Raw genomic sequence first — 17,812 nt, forward strand, 5'->3', positions numbered from 1 at the left:
TTTTTGCTTCAAACAAGAATACAATTTGACATTATGCTGTATTTCTGTGGTTTCATGGGAAAAGAAATGTAAAAACATTATTTCAAGGATTTTACAGATGAACCAACACATCATAGAGTAAGGAGTAAAGTGGTATTAGACATTATTGTAGACAACTTGACATAGAGTAAAGAATAAATATAAACAATCCTAGGTATATAATTAGGTACCTACAGAACTACAGGAAAAGGTTATTTCGTATAAAAAAAGTAATAGACGAGTTTTCTTATTCAAAATGTTCCGCTTACCACTTGGCGAAAGGGTTGATCCCTTAGAAGAAAAACGTCAAGCAAGGGAAAATACAATCAACAGCGTTCTGACATTTTGTGTGCTTTGTGCTGCTATAAGACTCGGTGAGTTCATTTGTTAAGGTTATGTTTTGTAGAGAAAAGGCTTTGTGATTAATAACTATGCGAGATTTTTCCCCACAAATGCTTCAATTACAATATAAGCAATAATACATATTAAGCAATATGGAAACCTTAGCAATACAGAAGGTATTAAATAAAAATGTGTTCTAATGAACCCAAAGTAGTACTTGGTAGTTATAGTAATGGTTTCCTGACATATAAGATATAAATAATAGCGCCAAGTATCTTTTCCATTAATATTTACAATAAACTAATTTTAAAAGCAAGTTACTTCTTCAGTTACACAAGCTAAGAAAACCGCAATTTTTATATCAAAACTAGCTGACCCGGCAAACGTTAGTTTTATTAACCCCCTGAACCCCCTCCCCTTATAACTTAGGAGTATGAAAAATAGATGTTGGCCGATTTTCGAGCTATCCAATATGCACACAAAATTTCATAAAAATCAGTCCAGCTGTTTCTAAGGAGTTTCACAACAAACACCATGACACGAGAATTTTATATATTAGATATTAACTAAATCAAATTTGTAGATAGTTGTAGCTATAGTTCTATCTAATGTATTTAATATATGTTGTATCTTAATTTCAGCGCCAGTTATCATCGAATATAGTGGATTTTAGTTTAAGAAGAACTGCCGTGTAGTGTAATACTAATTTATTGTTTTTAATTATAAAATGTCATCTGCTGGTTGTTTAGTTGCAAACTTCAGAATGTGAAAGTGCTTATGAGAACTTCAAGAATAAAATGAATGCTAACTGAAAATGTAAATAAATAATTTCTATTGTAAATGTAGTTTAACTTTGAATTATAGTTATATAGTATGGATCTTGAGCGCTGACCTTCAATCTCGCAAAAAAAAATAATGAGTCCCTTTGATGTTAAGAAATGGCCAGTTCTTATTAGCCAGCCTTAACATTTGGATGAGTGTCTGTAGGAATGGAAAAAAAGAAAAAAATAATAATTAAAAGCAAATGCTTTCTAAGGGACAATATTAGTTTTCAAAAATACATACAAGTATAGTTTCTAAAAATTAGGAAAAAATATTTAATTCCTAAGAATATCTTCTTTATTTATAAATAAGTTGTTACGAAACTAATCGGAATTTTTATTTTTGTACAAAATGAAGAACATTAGTTTTGTATAGTATCAAGGAAGACTGCACTATTTCAATTAAAAAACAATCTGCTGCAAAATAAAAAAGAAAAATTGGTTGTCGTCTGTCACTACTTGTTATTTATAATTCGTCACTAGCAGACGGTTGTTCTTTACTGGATTTTCTGTATAGATTACAACGCTCGCCGTCTGGCACTGCTCCTGAACACTGCCACCTTACACAATAACGTTAACATATGTAAAATAGTCCCCCGCCGGGTCTGTCAGTCTGTTCATGATAAACACAAAACTACTGAGATTTTTATGTTGTTTTTACCAATAGACAGTCATTCCCAGGAAAGTTTTTCGTGTATAATTCATAAAGATTTTCTGTAACTTAGTTGAAATATGATGATAATTGGTAAAGTGTGAGTAAATTAATGTATAAATGTCTGTCGTGAGCGGTTATCGAGCCGGCGACCGCCATAGCAACAGCCAGTATTGTGACCGCTGCGCCAACACGTCGTCACGGAGAAAAATCCCTGTTCCTGGTGCTTTTTCTAAAAACAGATGTTATGTGTATCACTGTTTACCACAGTCTAATAATAGTGTACTGACGTTTTGCTTTCCGACGTAACAATAAATACTACTTCAAAGAAAGAAACGTAAGACTGTTTTTTTCTATATTATCACAAAATATGGAGAAGATATCGTAGACTAACCGTTACATATATGCTCTAAAAGCACCTTCAAGTCGTTAGCTAGTTCGTATATTTTATAATTTGTTAGATTTAACAGTTGTTGACCAATGACCCATGCATTATTGTGTAAAATTATCAGTTAAATAAAACAAGAGCTACGGGAGAACAATTTGGTAACACGGTCTTAACAATAAAAAAAAAAAAAAGAAAAATTCTGGAACAGATATCAGAGAGACGCATGGTCAAGTCAAAAGGTACCAATGCATTCGTTAGGATGTGTTTTTTTGAGTTTCCCAACCGAGCCTCGGAAAGCATGTTGAGCTGTTGATCCCGGTTGTTATCAAATACATCTATCAAATCATAGCAATCGTTACCATAGTATGGAATATATCCGCCAACCCACAGTGGAGCAGCGTAACACACGCAGACTGTGTGGTTGCGGCAGTATAGGATGTAGCCACCCCCTCTCTTCCCGCGGGTGTCGTATAAGGGATAACACAGTTCCACTACTACCTCGGAACTTAAAAAGCCGACCGATGGCGGGATAATCATCAAACTGCTGGCTTTGAAATACACAGACCGAAGACGAGCAGCAGCGTCTTCGGTGCGACAAAGCCAGCCCTGTGGTCACTAACCCGCCTGCCCAGCGTGGTGACTATGGGCAAAACACATTCACGCCATTTTTGGCACGAACTTGTGGAGGCGTTTGTCCGGCAGTGGACTGCGATAGGCTGATGATAATGTGTGTGTTTTTTAAGGAATAAGATTTTGATTTCAATAAATGAATACACATACTACAAGCATATAACTAATAGTTTTAATATTCATTTTCATGACTAGGAAACTGCAATAAATATAATGAGACAAATTTTTCACGGCTGCGGTTTGGCATTTCTCGAGTTAAGCCACCTGGGAGCTTTGATCGAAAACGTTGTCTAAGCAAGCTCTACGAGATGTAACAAAAAAAATGTTTTGGACCGATGGATACAGTTTCAATCATTATCAAATTAAATGTTAGTTAATTCAAACTTCTCATATACTGTAAATTAATAGTGGATTTAAATTGTTTTTGTTAGAATGGAATGTCCGTCTACATTCAGCTTTGTATAGTGGTTACAGTAAAGAAAATGAATGAACTCATATTTATGTGTAAAAATATTTTTAGAAGTCTGTGTACCTATATATAAAAAAAAAAAATAAGATAAAATAAAAAAAAATTAAAAAATATAGGTTGTTTATTGAGTAAGAATATATTGCGACAAATATATAGTATCTAATATATACATGTGTATGTTTCAATTATAACAGAGATCATGATCTCTGATAAATTATAATATTAACTTTTGCAATCTGTCTAACATAAACAAAAATTCAGTCAAAATAAAATAATATAATATATGCACAGCAGTGTTCTGAAGATTTATTATTATTATTATTGAATTATATATTTATATATTTTCGAGTCTATCCCCGGACGGGTTATAACGTTGAAAACTTATATACATAATGTTTTATTTGTTTATTAATTTAAAAACCCGACTTAGTTGCGGGTCGTCGTTTTTTGAGAAAAATAAAAAGCAACCGTTGTAATAAATTACACTGAAGTTTATTCTCATTCTGAATACATATTGACCATTGTACTTAGTTTAACCATTGCATCACTTCACAACTTTTTATTACAAATCACTCAATCAACATACATATCTTATGTCTGAGGAAACTTTTTTTTTACTTTTCTATATATTTCGTTATAAAATTCTAAAATCTGATAATACAATGAAATTTAAGCATTCTTACAGTTTATCCACTACATTCATTTAGTATTGGAAATAAATGATCATGATAATAATAATAAAATTGATTTAAGTTCTCGATAGATATATTTTACAATTTCAACTAAAATACGCTCATTGTCGAGGGGCGGGTCGAAGTGCAATCATACGTTCAAACGAACACTATTATACATATTGTATACGTTTTGTAAAAGTATCAAAATCGAGTAAAAGGCCTACAAAAAATTATCTCGAGACACTAACATTCGTTACGTTAGTACATAGTATAACCTAAAATTGACCTATTTAACACTGGAGTCGGCGGCGCGGCGAGTCGAGCGTTAAAGGGTAACGAGGGTAGGTATTTAAACTATTTGGCTTAATTATATTTATATGAGATGAGCGCAAATAAAAGGTGCAGTGTCGGGTGTCGAGTGTCGCTGTCGGCTGTCGGCGGCCGGCTAGTCCTCCGCCTCCTCGTCCTCGGACTCCTGCTGTTGCAGCCACGTCAGCCACGTGTTCACCTGTTGACGTGAGCCGTTGTTGATATCAGCAACAAATTCATGACAATTATTTAAGACATCTAAACATACTAAACATCAATATCATCATCATCATCACTTCAGCCTATCGCAGTCCACTGCTGGACATAGGGCCCCACAAGTTCGCGTCAAAAATGGCGTGAACCCATGTGTGTTGCCCATAGACACTAAGCTGAGCAGGCGGGTTGGTGACCGCAGGGCTGGCTTTGTCGCACCGAAGACGTTGCTGCCCGTCTTCGACCTGCTTGCTTCAAAGCCAGCAGTTGCATTGTTATCCCGCCATCGGTCGGCTCTTTTAAGTTCCAAGGAGATAGTGGAACTGTGTTATCCCTTTGTCGCCTCTTACGACACCCACGGGAAAATGGGGGCTGGCTATATTCTTTATTGCTGTAACTACACAGCTAACATATAACTAAACATATAAGATAGGCAATATAGCCTGTAAAGCATCACGCGATGATTCATAGAAACGAACATAACCACTTGAGCTCATAGCTTGGGCTCATGACTATCGCATTACGAGTAGTCGGTAAGTGGTAAGTTGCGCGCGTCACACACATGCAAACACATAACGCACAAATATACACACGCACACACGTCACCCTCGTACCTGGAACAGCGCCTCGCCCTTGCCGGGGTAGGCGTCCGTGACATCCTCGCGCCAGCGCAGGAATGCCTCTTCCTCGCACACCTCCAGGTTGTACAGATACATGAACCATCGCAGCAGCATGCCTGCACGCACGATCAACAAAACATAATGGTTAGTGGGACTGAGCGACAACTGAAATAGTTATCATGTGAGAGTGATGAACTCAATACAAAATTTAGGTAGAGCAAGTAACTACTAAACGGAATGTTGAGACCTATATTCTATTTTTTTGGAATAGTATTAAATAGTAAAAAAATTTGGCGTACTTCCGACCACAGACAATAGAGTAATATTGTAAGTATAGTAAAGTGACACAAAGAGCAAATGAATGAACAATATTAATAAGCCATAGACGAATATGAAATTCATTTTATGTTCAAATATTAACGCTAACATATCGCTAAAATTATTTCAAAACCCAATAATATATTGAATATTTTTGCTAAGAATTAGTAGAGGTTAAAGAATTACGAAAAAAAAAAAAAAATATTAATCGAGCATCGAGCATAAAAGGCAACAAATTTATATTTCGTTTATGTGAAATGGTCAGTAAAAAAGACATCAAAAATAAAATTTACAACAAAATAGGGCCGCTGTGTCTAAAAAAAAAGTCGACCCTATTAATATTATTGTCACATTATTTGTATTAACTATGAATAAAAAACCTTGCGCCGGCGGCACACTCTCTCTAACGTCTATAAAAAAAGGCCTAATAACATTGTTCTCCACGAAGCTCTTGTTGGGCAATCCTAGGTCTCATCCTAAAGTCTCAAAAATGTTTCCTGTGAACTACAGTAAACTTTTATGCCATTGCTATGTGGTATACTTTAATATGGGGTAGCGTTAAAAATGTTCAGGGTAAAATTGATATTCAGAAATATTCATAATATAAAATAATTGTTTGCTCGCAAACGAAAAAAAAAACTGACTTCAATTACATCGACGAGTAATCAATGTAGATCGACGAAAAAAAGTAACTACGCGTAAAATTGCAATATTTTGTAAGCATTTTTTTGCGCTCGATATAAAAAAAAAAAAAAAACAATAACAAATCGCTTTACGGTAACAATATTTAACAAATCGCTTTACGGTAACATTATTAAAATATAGGTAAAGAACATTGCCTATTTTATCACTCATGCTGTTCATTCACTTAAACTCATTCACCTCAAAAATATTATGACCACATCCCTATTGGCCTTTTAATAATATTAGTTATCTGTACTCTCAGAATTCGTATTTTAGTCGTTTTTATGTGTTTAAAATGATAAATTGATATTTGTTTTTAGTGAAACAAATAGTAAATGGAGTTTTACAAGTGTCCGTAAGCTAATGTGTTGTGAAAGTGAGTGATAAATGCGGAAAAAACGTGAATTACGATTGACAGGGGTTTGTTTACCAAATAGGACTTCCAAAAGAAACGGAATATAGCTAAAACTCTTTGAAACAAGGTCTAACTCAGCATGATATATGTAGATACTCCTGGAGCTATAATTAATTTATACAAGATAGGACTAAAATTAATTCTATTCTCTCACGTGATGACGCCGCGTTGGCGCAACGGTCACAGCCATGGATTTTATCTGTTGCGCTGGCGGTTGTGGGTTCGATCCCCGCACATGACAAACATTTGTATTGGCCATACAGGTGTTTGCCGTGGTCTAGGTGTTTGTGCAGTCGTTGTGGGTCTCTCAACCGTGCCTCGGAGAGCACGTTAAGCCGTCGGTCCCGGTTGTTATCACGTACACCTGATAGCGATCGTTACTCATAGTAGGGAATATATCCGCCAACCCCCATTGGAGCAGCGTGATGGATTAAGCTCTGATCCTTCTCCTACATGGGGAAAGAGGCCTTTGCCCAGTAGTGGGATATTACAGGCTGAAGCGTCGTCGACGTGATGTAGACACTTGTATGTTTAATTAATACAGACGTTTGTCTCTGTCTCGAAGTTTGATAGTTTCTGGGTGCTCGACATTGAGTTGAACTGTTTATATAACATTTATTTATTTACATTTGTACGAAGCAAGAATTATTACGATTCAAAAATAGAAAACTACGACGATTCTTAAGTAATTTAAAAGGAACTGAACTCGAAACGGCTCTGTCATGTCAATGTAGATAATTTTTGTACGGTAGTCGTAAGAGGCCGGGCACCTTTCGGGTATCGGTGTCGGTGCGCGTGCAGCTGCACGGCGTACACGGCGGCCAGCTGCAGGTCGGGCCGGCCCTCCAGCAGCGCCGTGAGCAGCGGCGCGTAGGCCTCCGCCAGCGCCTTCTCGCGCTCCAGCGCCGCCTTGTCGGGCGCCGCGCCCGCGCCCGCCTCCGCCGTCACGTGCTCCGCCACCAGCGCCACGAGCGCCGACACGAAGGCGCCGTCGTGGCGCACGGCGGGCTCCACGTTGGCCTTGATCCAGCGGTAGAGCGCGGGCGGCGCGGGCTCGGCGGCCAGCTGGCGCGCCAGCGCGGCCTGCACGCGCAGCTGCGGCGCCAGCGCGCCCAGCCCGCGCGCCTCCAGCGCGGCCAGCGCGCGCGCCGCGCCGCCCTCGCGCTCGGCCACGTAGGCGCACAGGTTGAGCTTGCTCTCGCCGCACAGCGCCGCCAGCCGCGCCGCGCCCGCCGCCGCGCCCAGCGCCTGCAGCACCTCCAGCAGCAGCGGGTGGTGCTGCCCGCCCTCGCACCACGCGCCCACCTCCGACAGCGTGATCAGCTTCTGTGGGCCGAGCGCGGCGAGTGAACGGCGAGCGGTGTCCGACTCGCAAATATGATATGAAAAAATAGAGTGAACTCATGTGTCTTGCCCATAGTCACCACGCTGGGCAGACAGGTTGGTGACCGCAGGGCTGGCTTTGTCGCATCGAAGACGCTACAGTCCCTTATCGGCCTATGTATTTCAAAGCCAGCAGTTGGATGGTTATTCCGCCATCGGTCGACTTTTTAAGTTAAGGTGGTAGTGGAACTGTGTTATCCCTTAGTCGCCTCTTACGTCACCCACTAGGTCAATAGATACCTGCGTACTTGGAAGGCAGCCTGTATGATACGAGTTCTATTCTCTTCGGTGCCGCTCTGGCAATGGATCGCGTTGTCGGAGCTAAAACCCAGGAGCCTGTGTGCTACTCATAAGAGTAGCGACATCGGTATCGTTCAGGTCGAGCAACACAAAGATAAGGATTGTACACTTCGTTAGAATGGCCTTCAACAGGCCAGACACCAGCCTCGACCAGCCCGACATATGAAAGACTAACGGCCTGAAGCAGAGAATCGCAGTATGGAGAAAGCGCATTCACAGGTATTTCGAGAGAGTTAAACGCTTCCGAAAAAACGCTTCTTCGTGGGTGATTAAAAAACTTCTATAGAAATGTGTAGAGTCCAATACCGTGCTCAGTTTCCCAAAAACCGAGAACGGTTTATCTCGTCTGCTTCTGGTGCAACATATGGTCAAGGAAGGTGGAGCATGAGGGCGCTCCTCATGCTAGGATTCTTTGACTCCAAGGCAAACAACTGATAGGCGCGGATGACCAAAGCGGGATACGGAAGGGTATTCTCTAGGATCCTTGTCTGAGCCTACTATGGTTTTGCTTATCTTTTAACCCTCTAAATATTGGAGCCTGTCTACTAGAGCGTAAGGCTTTCAGTTTCGGAGAGGTAGTACTAAAGTCTCCCATATTCCTAATTCTGCACGCTTGCAGGAACTGCTAAAAGTCACCACGGAGTTCAGCAGTTCCATTAGGATGCAGCTTGGAGCAGATTAGTGTGCAGACCTGTATACAGACAGGGGTTAGGTGACTCAATCGTCGCAGCTTAGTTTTGAATTAATATCTTTCAAAACCTTTTAAGCTGGATTTTATTGGTATTTGGGTATGTTGTGTGCATTGTGATGCATAGGGGTAAAAATATTTATTTCAGATCCGGTTGTCGGTCCTCGTGGGTCCCGGTCGGTGTCACATAGTGCGGGGCGCGCGCGGCTCACCTCGCGCACGGCGTGCGCCAGCAGCGCGGGCAGGCGCGCGCGCGGCCCGTGCGCCAGCAGCGCGCGCAGCGGCTCGGCCAGCGGCGCGCGCTTCACGGCGCGCACCACGCGGCACGCGGCCGACGCCAGCGCGCGCTCGTCCGCGCCCTCCGCCGCGCCCGCCAGCGCGTGCTCCAGCACGGCGGCGATCACGCGCCGCAGCACCTGCGGCCCGGTTACGATGTTTATAGTTAACGTGGCCAACGCGACCTCGTACGCTTAATTACTTTCACTAAATTATCTACTAAAAACGAACGAACGACGTAGCTCGGTCGAGCTAATGTTTATTCCGATGCCTTTTTATCGTTAAGGCATTCATAGATATTAAAAGAAGAATCACCTTGTCGGGAAGCTGCAACTCACGCAGGCGGCGCAGCGCCGGTTCGTCGTCGTCCCCGTCGGCCGCGTCGGTGGAGTCTGTGGAGTCGGGCGAGTCGGGCGAGTCGCGCGGCTCGGGCGAGGGCGGGCGCTCGCCGCCCGCCGCCAGCGCGTTCACCGCCTCGATGGCGAGCCGGCACGCCTCCTCCTTGTTCAGGCCCTGCGGAGGCGAGAGAAACTTATCACGCTCTTTTAGCCAACGACATTTGTTCGATCTATTGCGAATCCAGCTGGAAGGACCGGAACATCGGGTGTGTCTATTTTTTTATGATGATATAACTAATGTTTGAAATATAAAGCTAATGAAATAAAAAGTAAGTTGAAATAAAAAGTAAGTATTGCACTAGAATATAAATCGGCGGAGTTGTTTGGCTTTACTGGACAACTTTTTTATTAATCGTTAACCAATCATCGTAGAAGTATCCAAGCATAAGACGGAAATAGCAATTATTGAAAAAAATAAGTTCAACCAACGGAGCGCTCGAGGCGCTAGACGGTCCACGCGTCGACGGTTCGCCACGTGACACAGGTTTGCGTGTCGCGGTTCAAATTCACAGACGAAACCGCGATGCTTAACTCACCTTGTCTTTTTTTGGTTTATCCTTTTTGTCTGGGGCCGGTTTGATAGCGATCGCGGGCTCCTTCATCAGCGGCGGCGCGCTGGCGAAGGAGGGCGTGAGAACATCTGAAAAATATTTGAATACTTTTTAGTTATTTCGAAGTTCAGAAGATCTAAAAGGATGCAACGGTGTCACGGAATGACACGTTCGTCGATATAATGCTCATTCAGAAGTAAAAAATATGTATTAAGTCTCTTAAACTGCGGGCACAGCAGGAATTTCCTGCTTAAAATATGGAGCAACCCGACTGGGGTAGTACCTCGACCTTACAGAAGAGTATCATCATCATTGGCCTTAGTCCGTCTATTGCAGACAATTTAGATAGTGTCAGACACTGTGTCGCCTAGGACACTCTTTAGGAAAACGCAGAATTGTCTAAGCTCTGCGCCACCCTCTCGACCTTACTGGCTAGGCCCACTGGAACGACGAGTCGATACGTGTGGAGCCAGTTCCGCTACAGGAGTCTTTCGCATTTTAGAGCTATGCCACGAATGCTTGATGGAGACCACATTCTGGGTTTCAAATGAAGTTTTCTTTCTCTAGGACCCTGATGATTTTGAGCCAGGTTTATCCCTCGGTCGCCTTTTACGACCCCCACGGGAAGAAAGGGGGTGCTATTCTACTCGACCGACACCACACGGCACACAGGTAAATAATATTGTTTTCAAGAAGTATTGTGTTCCTGTCGGTGAGTAAGGTGATCAGAGCTCCCGGGGGATTGGGATTGGGTCGGCAACGCACATGCGATGCTTCTGTGTTGCGGGCGTCTATAAGCTACGGTAATCGCTAACCATCGGGTGAGCCGTACGCTTGTTTGTCGACCTCGCTTAATACTGAAGACACTAAAGGCCGGTACATTCCGCACACGAAACGAAGTACGGAAACGAAGGAGAGAGAAGGGCGCTCACTCTGCGGCGCCAGCGGCAGCGGCGCGGGCGGCGGGCGCGACAGGCGGTTGGCCGTGAACATGAGCGAGTTGGCGGCCGGGCGCATCTGCACGTCCTGCAGCGCGCCCGCCGCCACGGGCACGCGCGCCTTGCTGCGCGCCGCGTCCTTGGCGCGCGCGTCGGCGTGCGCGTGCTTGTAGTGCGAGCGCGCGTAGTAGCCGGGCGCCGAGCGCTGGCGGAAGGCGTCGCGCGGCGCGAACCCGTTGCCGAACAGCTTGTCGGGCGGCGGCACGAGCGCGGCGCCGGGCTGCAGGCTGAGGCCCGCCAGCACGTCGTCCAGCGGCCGCGCGCGCAGCCCGCCGCGGAACAGCGAGTCGCGCTCGCGCTCGCGCCGGCCGGGCGGCTCGTCGTCGGCGCGCAGCTGGTGGATGGGCACGGGCCCCTCGGCCGACACGGCGGTGCGCGGCACCCAGCCGCTGCGCCGCAGCTCCACCACGTCGCGCAGCATGAAGCGGATGCGCGGCGCCAGCTCGCGCGACGCCGACAGCGTCTCGATGCGCGCGAAGTACTGGTCCATGAGCCCGCGGCCGCGCTCCGAGTCCAGCACGCGGCCGCACGTGCGCACCAGCTGCGCCAGGCACTCCAGGTCCTCGTGGTGCTCGGCGGCCGCGCGCCGCGCCAGCAGGTTCTGGATGCAGCGGTGCAGGATAGACTCGGCCAGGATCTCGAGCTTGCCGAGTTCGCCGATAAATTTTATGTTGCCGAGCATTTTGCATTTCGCTAGATGTCGTTTTTCTTCTTCGTCTGGTGTTAGTATTTTGTCTTCGAAAGCCGCGAACGCCTTTAATGAGACAAAATTCGAACGTTTCGATATTAAATTCCAAAAAAAATATGCAATTAATTAAAAGTATTTCAGTGACAGGATTCGACGCGTACCTGAGCACGGTTCTCGAACTCGGCGCGACATTTATTAAGTAGAAGTAGTTTGAAGGTGCAAGGCTGCCCGGGCGGCTCGAAGTTAGGAGCCTCTTCGCTAAGCCGCTTGCACAGTTGCGCGTACATAGACGAGTACTTGGGCTCGTCCAATGCCTTCTCGAATATAAGCAGGATCACTCCCCTCAGCACCTTCTCCGACTCCAGTTCCAATCCGAGCAGATCATCGCTCAACTTTTGAAACTTCTCCGGGGTGAGTTTGTTGAGTATGCCGCGCACCTGTGAACGGACGGGCAAGTGTCAGCGAGCGGCGGGTATGTCCGGCAGTGAACTGCGGTAAGCTGAAGTGAGTACCTACTGGTCACGCAGTGCGGGAGCTTTCGGATAATAAGCTGAAAAAGCCAGCTACCAAACTTTAATTTTCGCCTGTAGGCCGAGGAGCGATATTTTGGTATCGACGCGACTGGGGGAGGTCATTAGACGCGAGAGAACTGGCCAGCACGATTTAGAAAAATATCTTGAGTTGTACAGCGACATCTAGGGAATTATATCTGAACTAGAACAATAATAATAGTAGAATCACGCCGTATGTCGTAAGCTTGGGTCCTCATTGAACGACCAAGGCCGGGTTAGCCAGTCTTGGTCCAAGGTTGGGTGATCATTGGCATGGCCGAGGCTAGGTTAAATAGCCTGGCTCCTTTGTCAACTCTGGGGATTACTGCATAGGAGGGCGGGAGGTCGGCTAGCAGACTCACTTTTCTATGTATGATGTCGTGTTTGGCGTCGCCGTCGGGCACATCGTGGTGCCGCAGCGAAGATGGCGGGACCCAGCGCCGCCTCGGGGGGACAGGCGTCCGCCCCGCGGCGCGCAGCACGGGCCCCGGCTGCCGCGCGCTGTCCGTCTTGCGGCCGGTGTCGCCTCACGCGCACTGGCGCCGCCGACCTCGCCTCTCTCCGCGACCGCGACTGCCCACACCGATCGCCTCCGCTTGCACTCTGCAGACGATCGTACATTAGAAGCGTACTCACACTCGACGCAGCCCTTAGCGACCCCACATCTTATAGTACTTGTTAATTTTAATAGCTCATTTCAATGTTACCACTGAAGGAAATAAAATTTATTGTAGAATTTAACGCTACTCCCAAAATCAATAAATTAAAATAAAGGATAGTTACAAGTTCCTGAGAATGATTGGGGGTAGGGTCGGCAACGCGCTTGCGATGCTTCTGTTGTTGCAGGTGTCTATAGACAATGCTGGGGCGAGGTGGCGAATGCTAGCGCTCGCCCCACTCAGGCGGACGACTGCTCACACGTGGTGGTTTTTAGTCAGTAGGAGTCTGACATAACCCTCTGGCGCCCCCGCGCAGGAGGGTATTCATGATGGATTTTCCCCACGTAAAAAAAAGGTGTCTATAGACTACGGTAATCGGTTACCATCAGGTGAGTCGTACGCTTGTTTGCCCACCTTGTTTAATATTTAAAAAAAAGTTTTTCATTTTTGCGTTGTATAGTAGTTAGCCGCAAACACGTGAATTATGTCCAACCGTAATGGTTAAAGCAGTGAACCTCAAATCGATAAAATAGAATACATATTGTATTATATTATTTATAGACCGTGGAAGAAAACTAGAAAGCAAATAAATACAGCAAATATTCGAAATAAACAGATATTAATTCGTAATGAATGCGTAACGCTGCACCCAGCATTTGCATTTAGGTGTTTCGAAGGAATACCTATAACTAATTTCAAACTTATGGCTACGCGGGCTACGATCGGGGTGGCCCAAAACTAAATTACCTATAAATTGTTTGTGACAAAAACTGCATTTATAATTAAGAATCTAATATTCAAGGATTATAAATGTTCAAATAAAATAAAACGCAAGTTTTATTGTTCACATTTTATTATATTTATAAAAAAGCTCATATTTTAATTATTAAAAACAATATTGATCAAATTAATTTTAACTTTAAGCTAAAGTAAAATTCGTTAACATCTCAATGAATATTTTACAAAAAAAAGCATAGTAATGTTGATAATTTTTTATTTCTCAAATCACACAATTTATCACGTATCGTCCTTATAGAAAGAGTTAAGGGGGTGATAGACGTGGGAGTAAGTTTGAGAACTTGTGGCTCGAGGACTCGCTCACTCCGCTCGTGCGTGTGGCAGCACTGCGAGCCGCGAGCCGCAAATTTTAACCGACTTCCAAAAAAGGGGGAGGTTCTTAATTCGATTCAGAACCTTAGAACTTTTGACTGGGTGGACCGATTTCCATGATTTTTGTTTTAATCAAAAGGTAGTGTGTGTCGTGTGTTCCCATTTAAATTTGATTGCGATCAAATAAGTAGTTTTTGGGTTATATCTAATAATGCGTATTTAAGTGACTGTTATTTTGTCTACCTACGATGTGTTACTTGTCGATGTGATTGAAGTCGGTTTTTTTTTTGTTTGCGAGCAAACACAATTATGTTTCGCCAGTCCGTGGACGCGCAACGCTTGTAGTGTAGGTATTTGTAATTTTTGTTACTTTTGATTGAGAAATTACTCAAAATGAATTATTTCAGAACTTCGTCTTTTTTAGTTTTTAAAATGTAATACGATACAATTCGTGAATAACACAAAGCTTCTGTCGACGACATCGCAATACAGAATGAGTAAGCTTCACGTGTGTCACCGACGTCAAGCCGAGTAAGGCACGATATTAAAAACCGCGTACTTTAAGCTCGCACGTCTATCACCCTCCTTAGCAAATTACAATCATCGTAAAGGTTCATTGTTGTGGGAAAACGTTTGTTGTTGTGCGTGGACAACTGGCAACTAATAGTAGACATTGTATCGATTAGCATCGTCATATGAGGATGTGATGAGGATACCGTCTAACATTACCATATTTAAAAAAATAAAAAAATAAAAATCACCGTTCTAAGATCGTGGGGGGTGTATAACACCACACCTCACACCCCTGAAGGTTAAACAGATTACAAGAGCGTGAAGATTTATTGAAGGTTTTAGAATTAAATTTGAGGTCGGGCGCAAATCTAAAGTAAAAAGAAATATCTTTGACTGACTATGGAATATTGACTGGAAGCACCTCCGCCTTACAGAAGGTCACAGCTAAATAATACTGCTCTCCATTACTCACACCCTGTGGTGAATAAGATGCCAGGCTTCCAGGGGAGAGCCAGGGCTAGGGTCGGTAACGGTGTCCATAGGGTACGGTATCTGCTAACCATCAGTTGAAGCGTAAGCTTTGAAATAAAATGTGAAGATGAAATGTGTTCTCAAAAACATATTTTTGATTTAAAAAAACCGACTTTTAAAAAACGTAAAAGTTATATAAAATTACAAGGTAAAAAAATATCTATCGGTATTTATTAATAAATCTATAGAAGTTGACCGTCGTCGTGTAATGGTGCGTGTGTCGTGTCGGTTGGATTACCGCTCGGAGTGGATATTTGTGTTTATATAAATATTTATTTCCGGTCTGGTTGTTAGTCCTTGTGGGTCTACCCACTGTGCCTCGGAGAGCACGTTAAGCTTTCGGTTCGGTTGTTATCATGTACACCTTATAGCGACCTTTACTCATAGTATATATATCTGAAAAGTTCTGGGGTAACATACATAAAAAAAATACAATCGAATTTAGAACCTGCACCTTTTTTGAAAGTAGGTTAAAAATAAGATAAAGGCAGTCATATGGAAACATACACTTTTTATCCCATAATTCACACGGGATCATAATCACGCGGTTAAAAAAAATTATGAGTATTCAGAAAAGAGTACAGCTAGTCTATATAAATAAAAATGAATGTTGCTAAGCGCATAACTCGAGAATGACTCGACCGACTCGGCTAGTTTATTTTTTGTATGTTCCTTAGGGTCCACGGAAGGTTTTAATAAAAAAATAAATTACTATTAACTTTTTACAGAATGAAGTCTGTCCGGTCAGCTAGTAAATAATAGATATGCAAATTATATACGAGGAGAATGTGTTCAATTATTAGCTTAAGTAGAGATTCACTTCTATAATTATTCTACTTGGTGATTACGATAATACCATAATAATTTCGTACAACATTTTAAACTACAACTAGATTATTTTTATTTTCTATTAAATTGTAATATTATTGTGACTATTTTTTGTATATATATTGTTCGTTAATTTATGTGCAAACAAGACATAGTCAAATAACATCGTCTCGAGGCAAGAGATAAACGATGCAATTTTCAAACAGCTACCGAGTAATGTTGTCGTTCGCGGACGTAAGGACGTTTTCATCGACTAATCGAACAAAACATATGTACTAACAAAACATATGTACTAACAAAACATATGTACTAACAATAATCTGACAAACACGGACAAGGATCGGTAGCGACTATCGGTAATATCGGTAGACGACTAGTCGGTAGATACTGCAGTCACGGCCAACACTAGTGGAGCGTCAGAGCACGTGCCGCAGATGTTGACACGCCAGAGGTGACCGCTGACCGTCCCGACACCATCTGGCTGTCGAAAGCGTATCACGTTGACGTCGCATCAATAATTTGACTAACGATGCTATCATCACGTTTGCGACTCTTGTTTACAAGTCACACACCGGTTCTCCAAGTGAGATTTACGAATGAAGGAACTAATGGACGATGGAAGGACGTATTTAATATTCGTAGTGCACGTTTGTATCGTGTTGTTACTCTTAATAACGCCACGAACTTATTCTAATAAAAATATCTCTATCTATGTATACTGTGTAATAAAGTTAACCTGTGTCATTTACAACTTGTTCTTTAAACTGCAGCTAAACTATACTCGAGTAGAGTTGCAGCCCGCCAGTCCACCACGAGTAGGCTCGCCGGCCGACGTCCTTTGTTAGAGGTACACGAAATGTGATCGAAGTTAAGGGACATTGATTAACTAATGCGTTAACTTGGGGGCACCGGCGAGCTCGCTCGACAACGCGGGGTCGCCGCACTCGCCGCTCGCGGGGTCTCGGCGCTGTCGCGGCAAGGTCGCGCGCTCCGCGAAGACCGCTGTTTAACGAGACACCCTAATCGATTTAAACTTAAACGTTCAAGGCGAGAATACGAGCGGCATGGATCCGACAAGCTCACCCCGCTGTCAGCTAGGGGTTCGTCCCGAGATAACTTTTAGCGCATACCATACGACATACACGTGTAATTGTATATAGCGTGGTCGGGATCGCAAGGAGCCCGCGGCGCGGCGAGGCGGCCGGCAGCGGTGCAGCGCGCGGAGGGTCACTGCGCGGCGCGGTGTCAGTGACCCGAGCGCGCTGCATCCCCCAGGTGCGGCGGCTAGAGCTGGGCGCGCGCCGCTCCACGCGCGCCTCCCGCGCGGTCGACGACCCCGCGCCCGCCCCGCGCCGCCCGCACCGCGCCGGCCTCCCGCACACACACACGCAGACGAGAGCGACCGATGCAAATTTACACAAAAATATGTGCGAAAACTGTAAACTCCGTATATCTTATGATCTCTATCAGAGTCCGTAGGACGAGACAGTACATTGTAAGTCGCAATATTTCATTTCAAAACATTAATTTGAACGATTACGAATAACAATATTAAATCTAATTATAATATTATCATTCAAATGTATATAAAGACGACTTATTTAATTGAGATCGTGTGGTGCGATAGTTAATCGGCGATATTATGTGTGGGCTGTCACCGTCGGTTAATCGGTCAAGCAGGCCGCGCAATAACGTGTCGTGTCGCCAGTCGCCGTGACGCGAGGGTTGGTGGACTTAACGAAAATGAACAACGAAAATCAATAGAACGTCGACACGTGTATAATG

At 43.8% G+C, this 17,812-nt stretch overlaps 1 protein-coding gene and 1 long non-coding RNA gene across 2 annotated transcripts; one reads left to right on the forward strand and one right to left on the reverse strand.

Moving 5' to 3' along the window:
• The first annotated feature begins 36 nt into the window (after window positions 1–36).
• LOC123669981 lies at window positions 37–1,201 on the forward strand. Its single transcript, XR_006745839.1, has 2 exons — window positions 37–392; window positions 1,002–1,201. It is a non-coding gene; the product is annotated as an uncharacterized LOC123669981 (long non-coding RNA).
• Window positions 1,202–3,423: 2,222 nt separating this feature from the next.
• LOC123669980 (eukaryotic translation initiation factor 4 gamma 2) lies at window positions 3,424–12,842 on the reverse strand. The gene is made up of 9 exons (XM_045603486.1): window positions 12,749–12,842; window positions 11,997–12,272; window positions 11,082–11,901; window positions 10,135–10,238; window positions 9,516–9,713; window positions 9,137–9,340; window positions 7,324–7,879; window positions 5,131–5,252; window positions 3,424–4,502 (listed from the first exon to the last, which is right to left on the reverse strand). The coding sequence occupies exons 2-9, from the start codon at window positions 12,120–12,122 to the stop codon at window positions 4,440–4,442; spliced, it is 2,193 nt and encodes a 730-aa protein (XP_045459442.1). The 5' UTR covers window positions 12,123–12,272; window positions 12,749–12,842; the 3' UTR covers window positions 3,424–4,439.
• Between the last annotated feature and the right edge of the window lie 4,970 nt (window positions 12,843–17,812).

Source organism: Melitaea cinxia, chromosome 4 (genome assembly GCF_905220565.1).
Source record: "Melitaea cinxia chromosome 4, ilMelCinx1.1, whole genome shotgun sequence".
Classification (NCBI taxonomy): Eukaryota; Metazoa; Arthropoda; class Insecta; order Lepidoptera; family Nymphalidae; genus Melitaea; species Melitaea cinxia.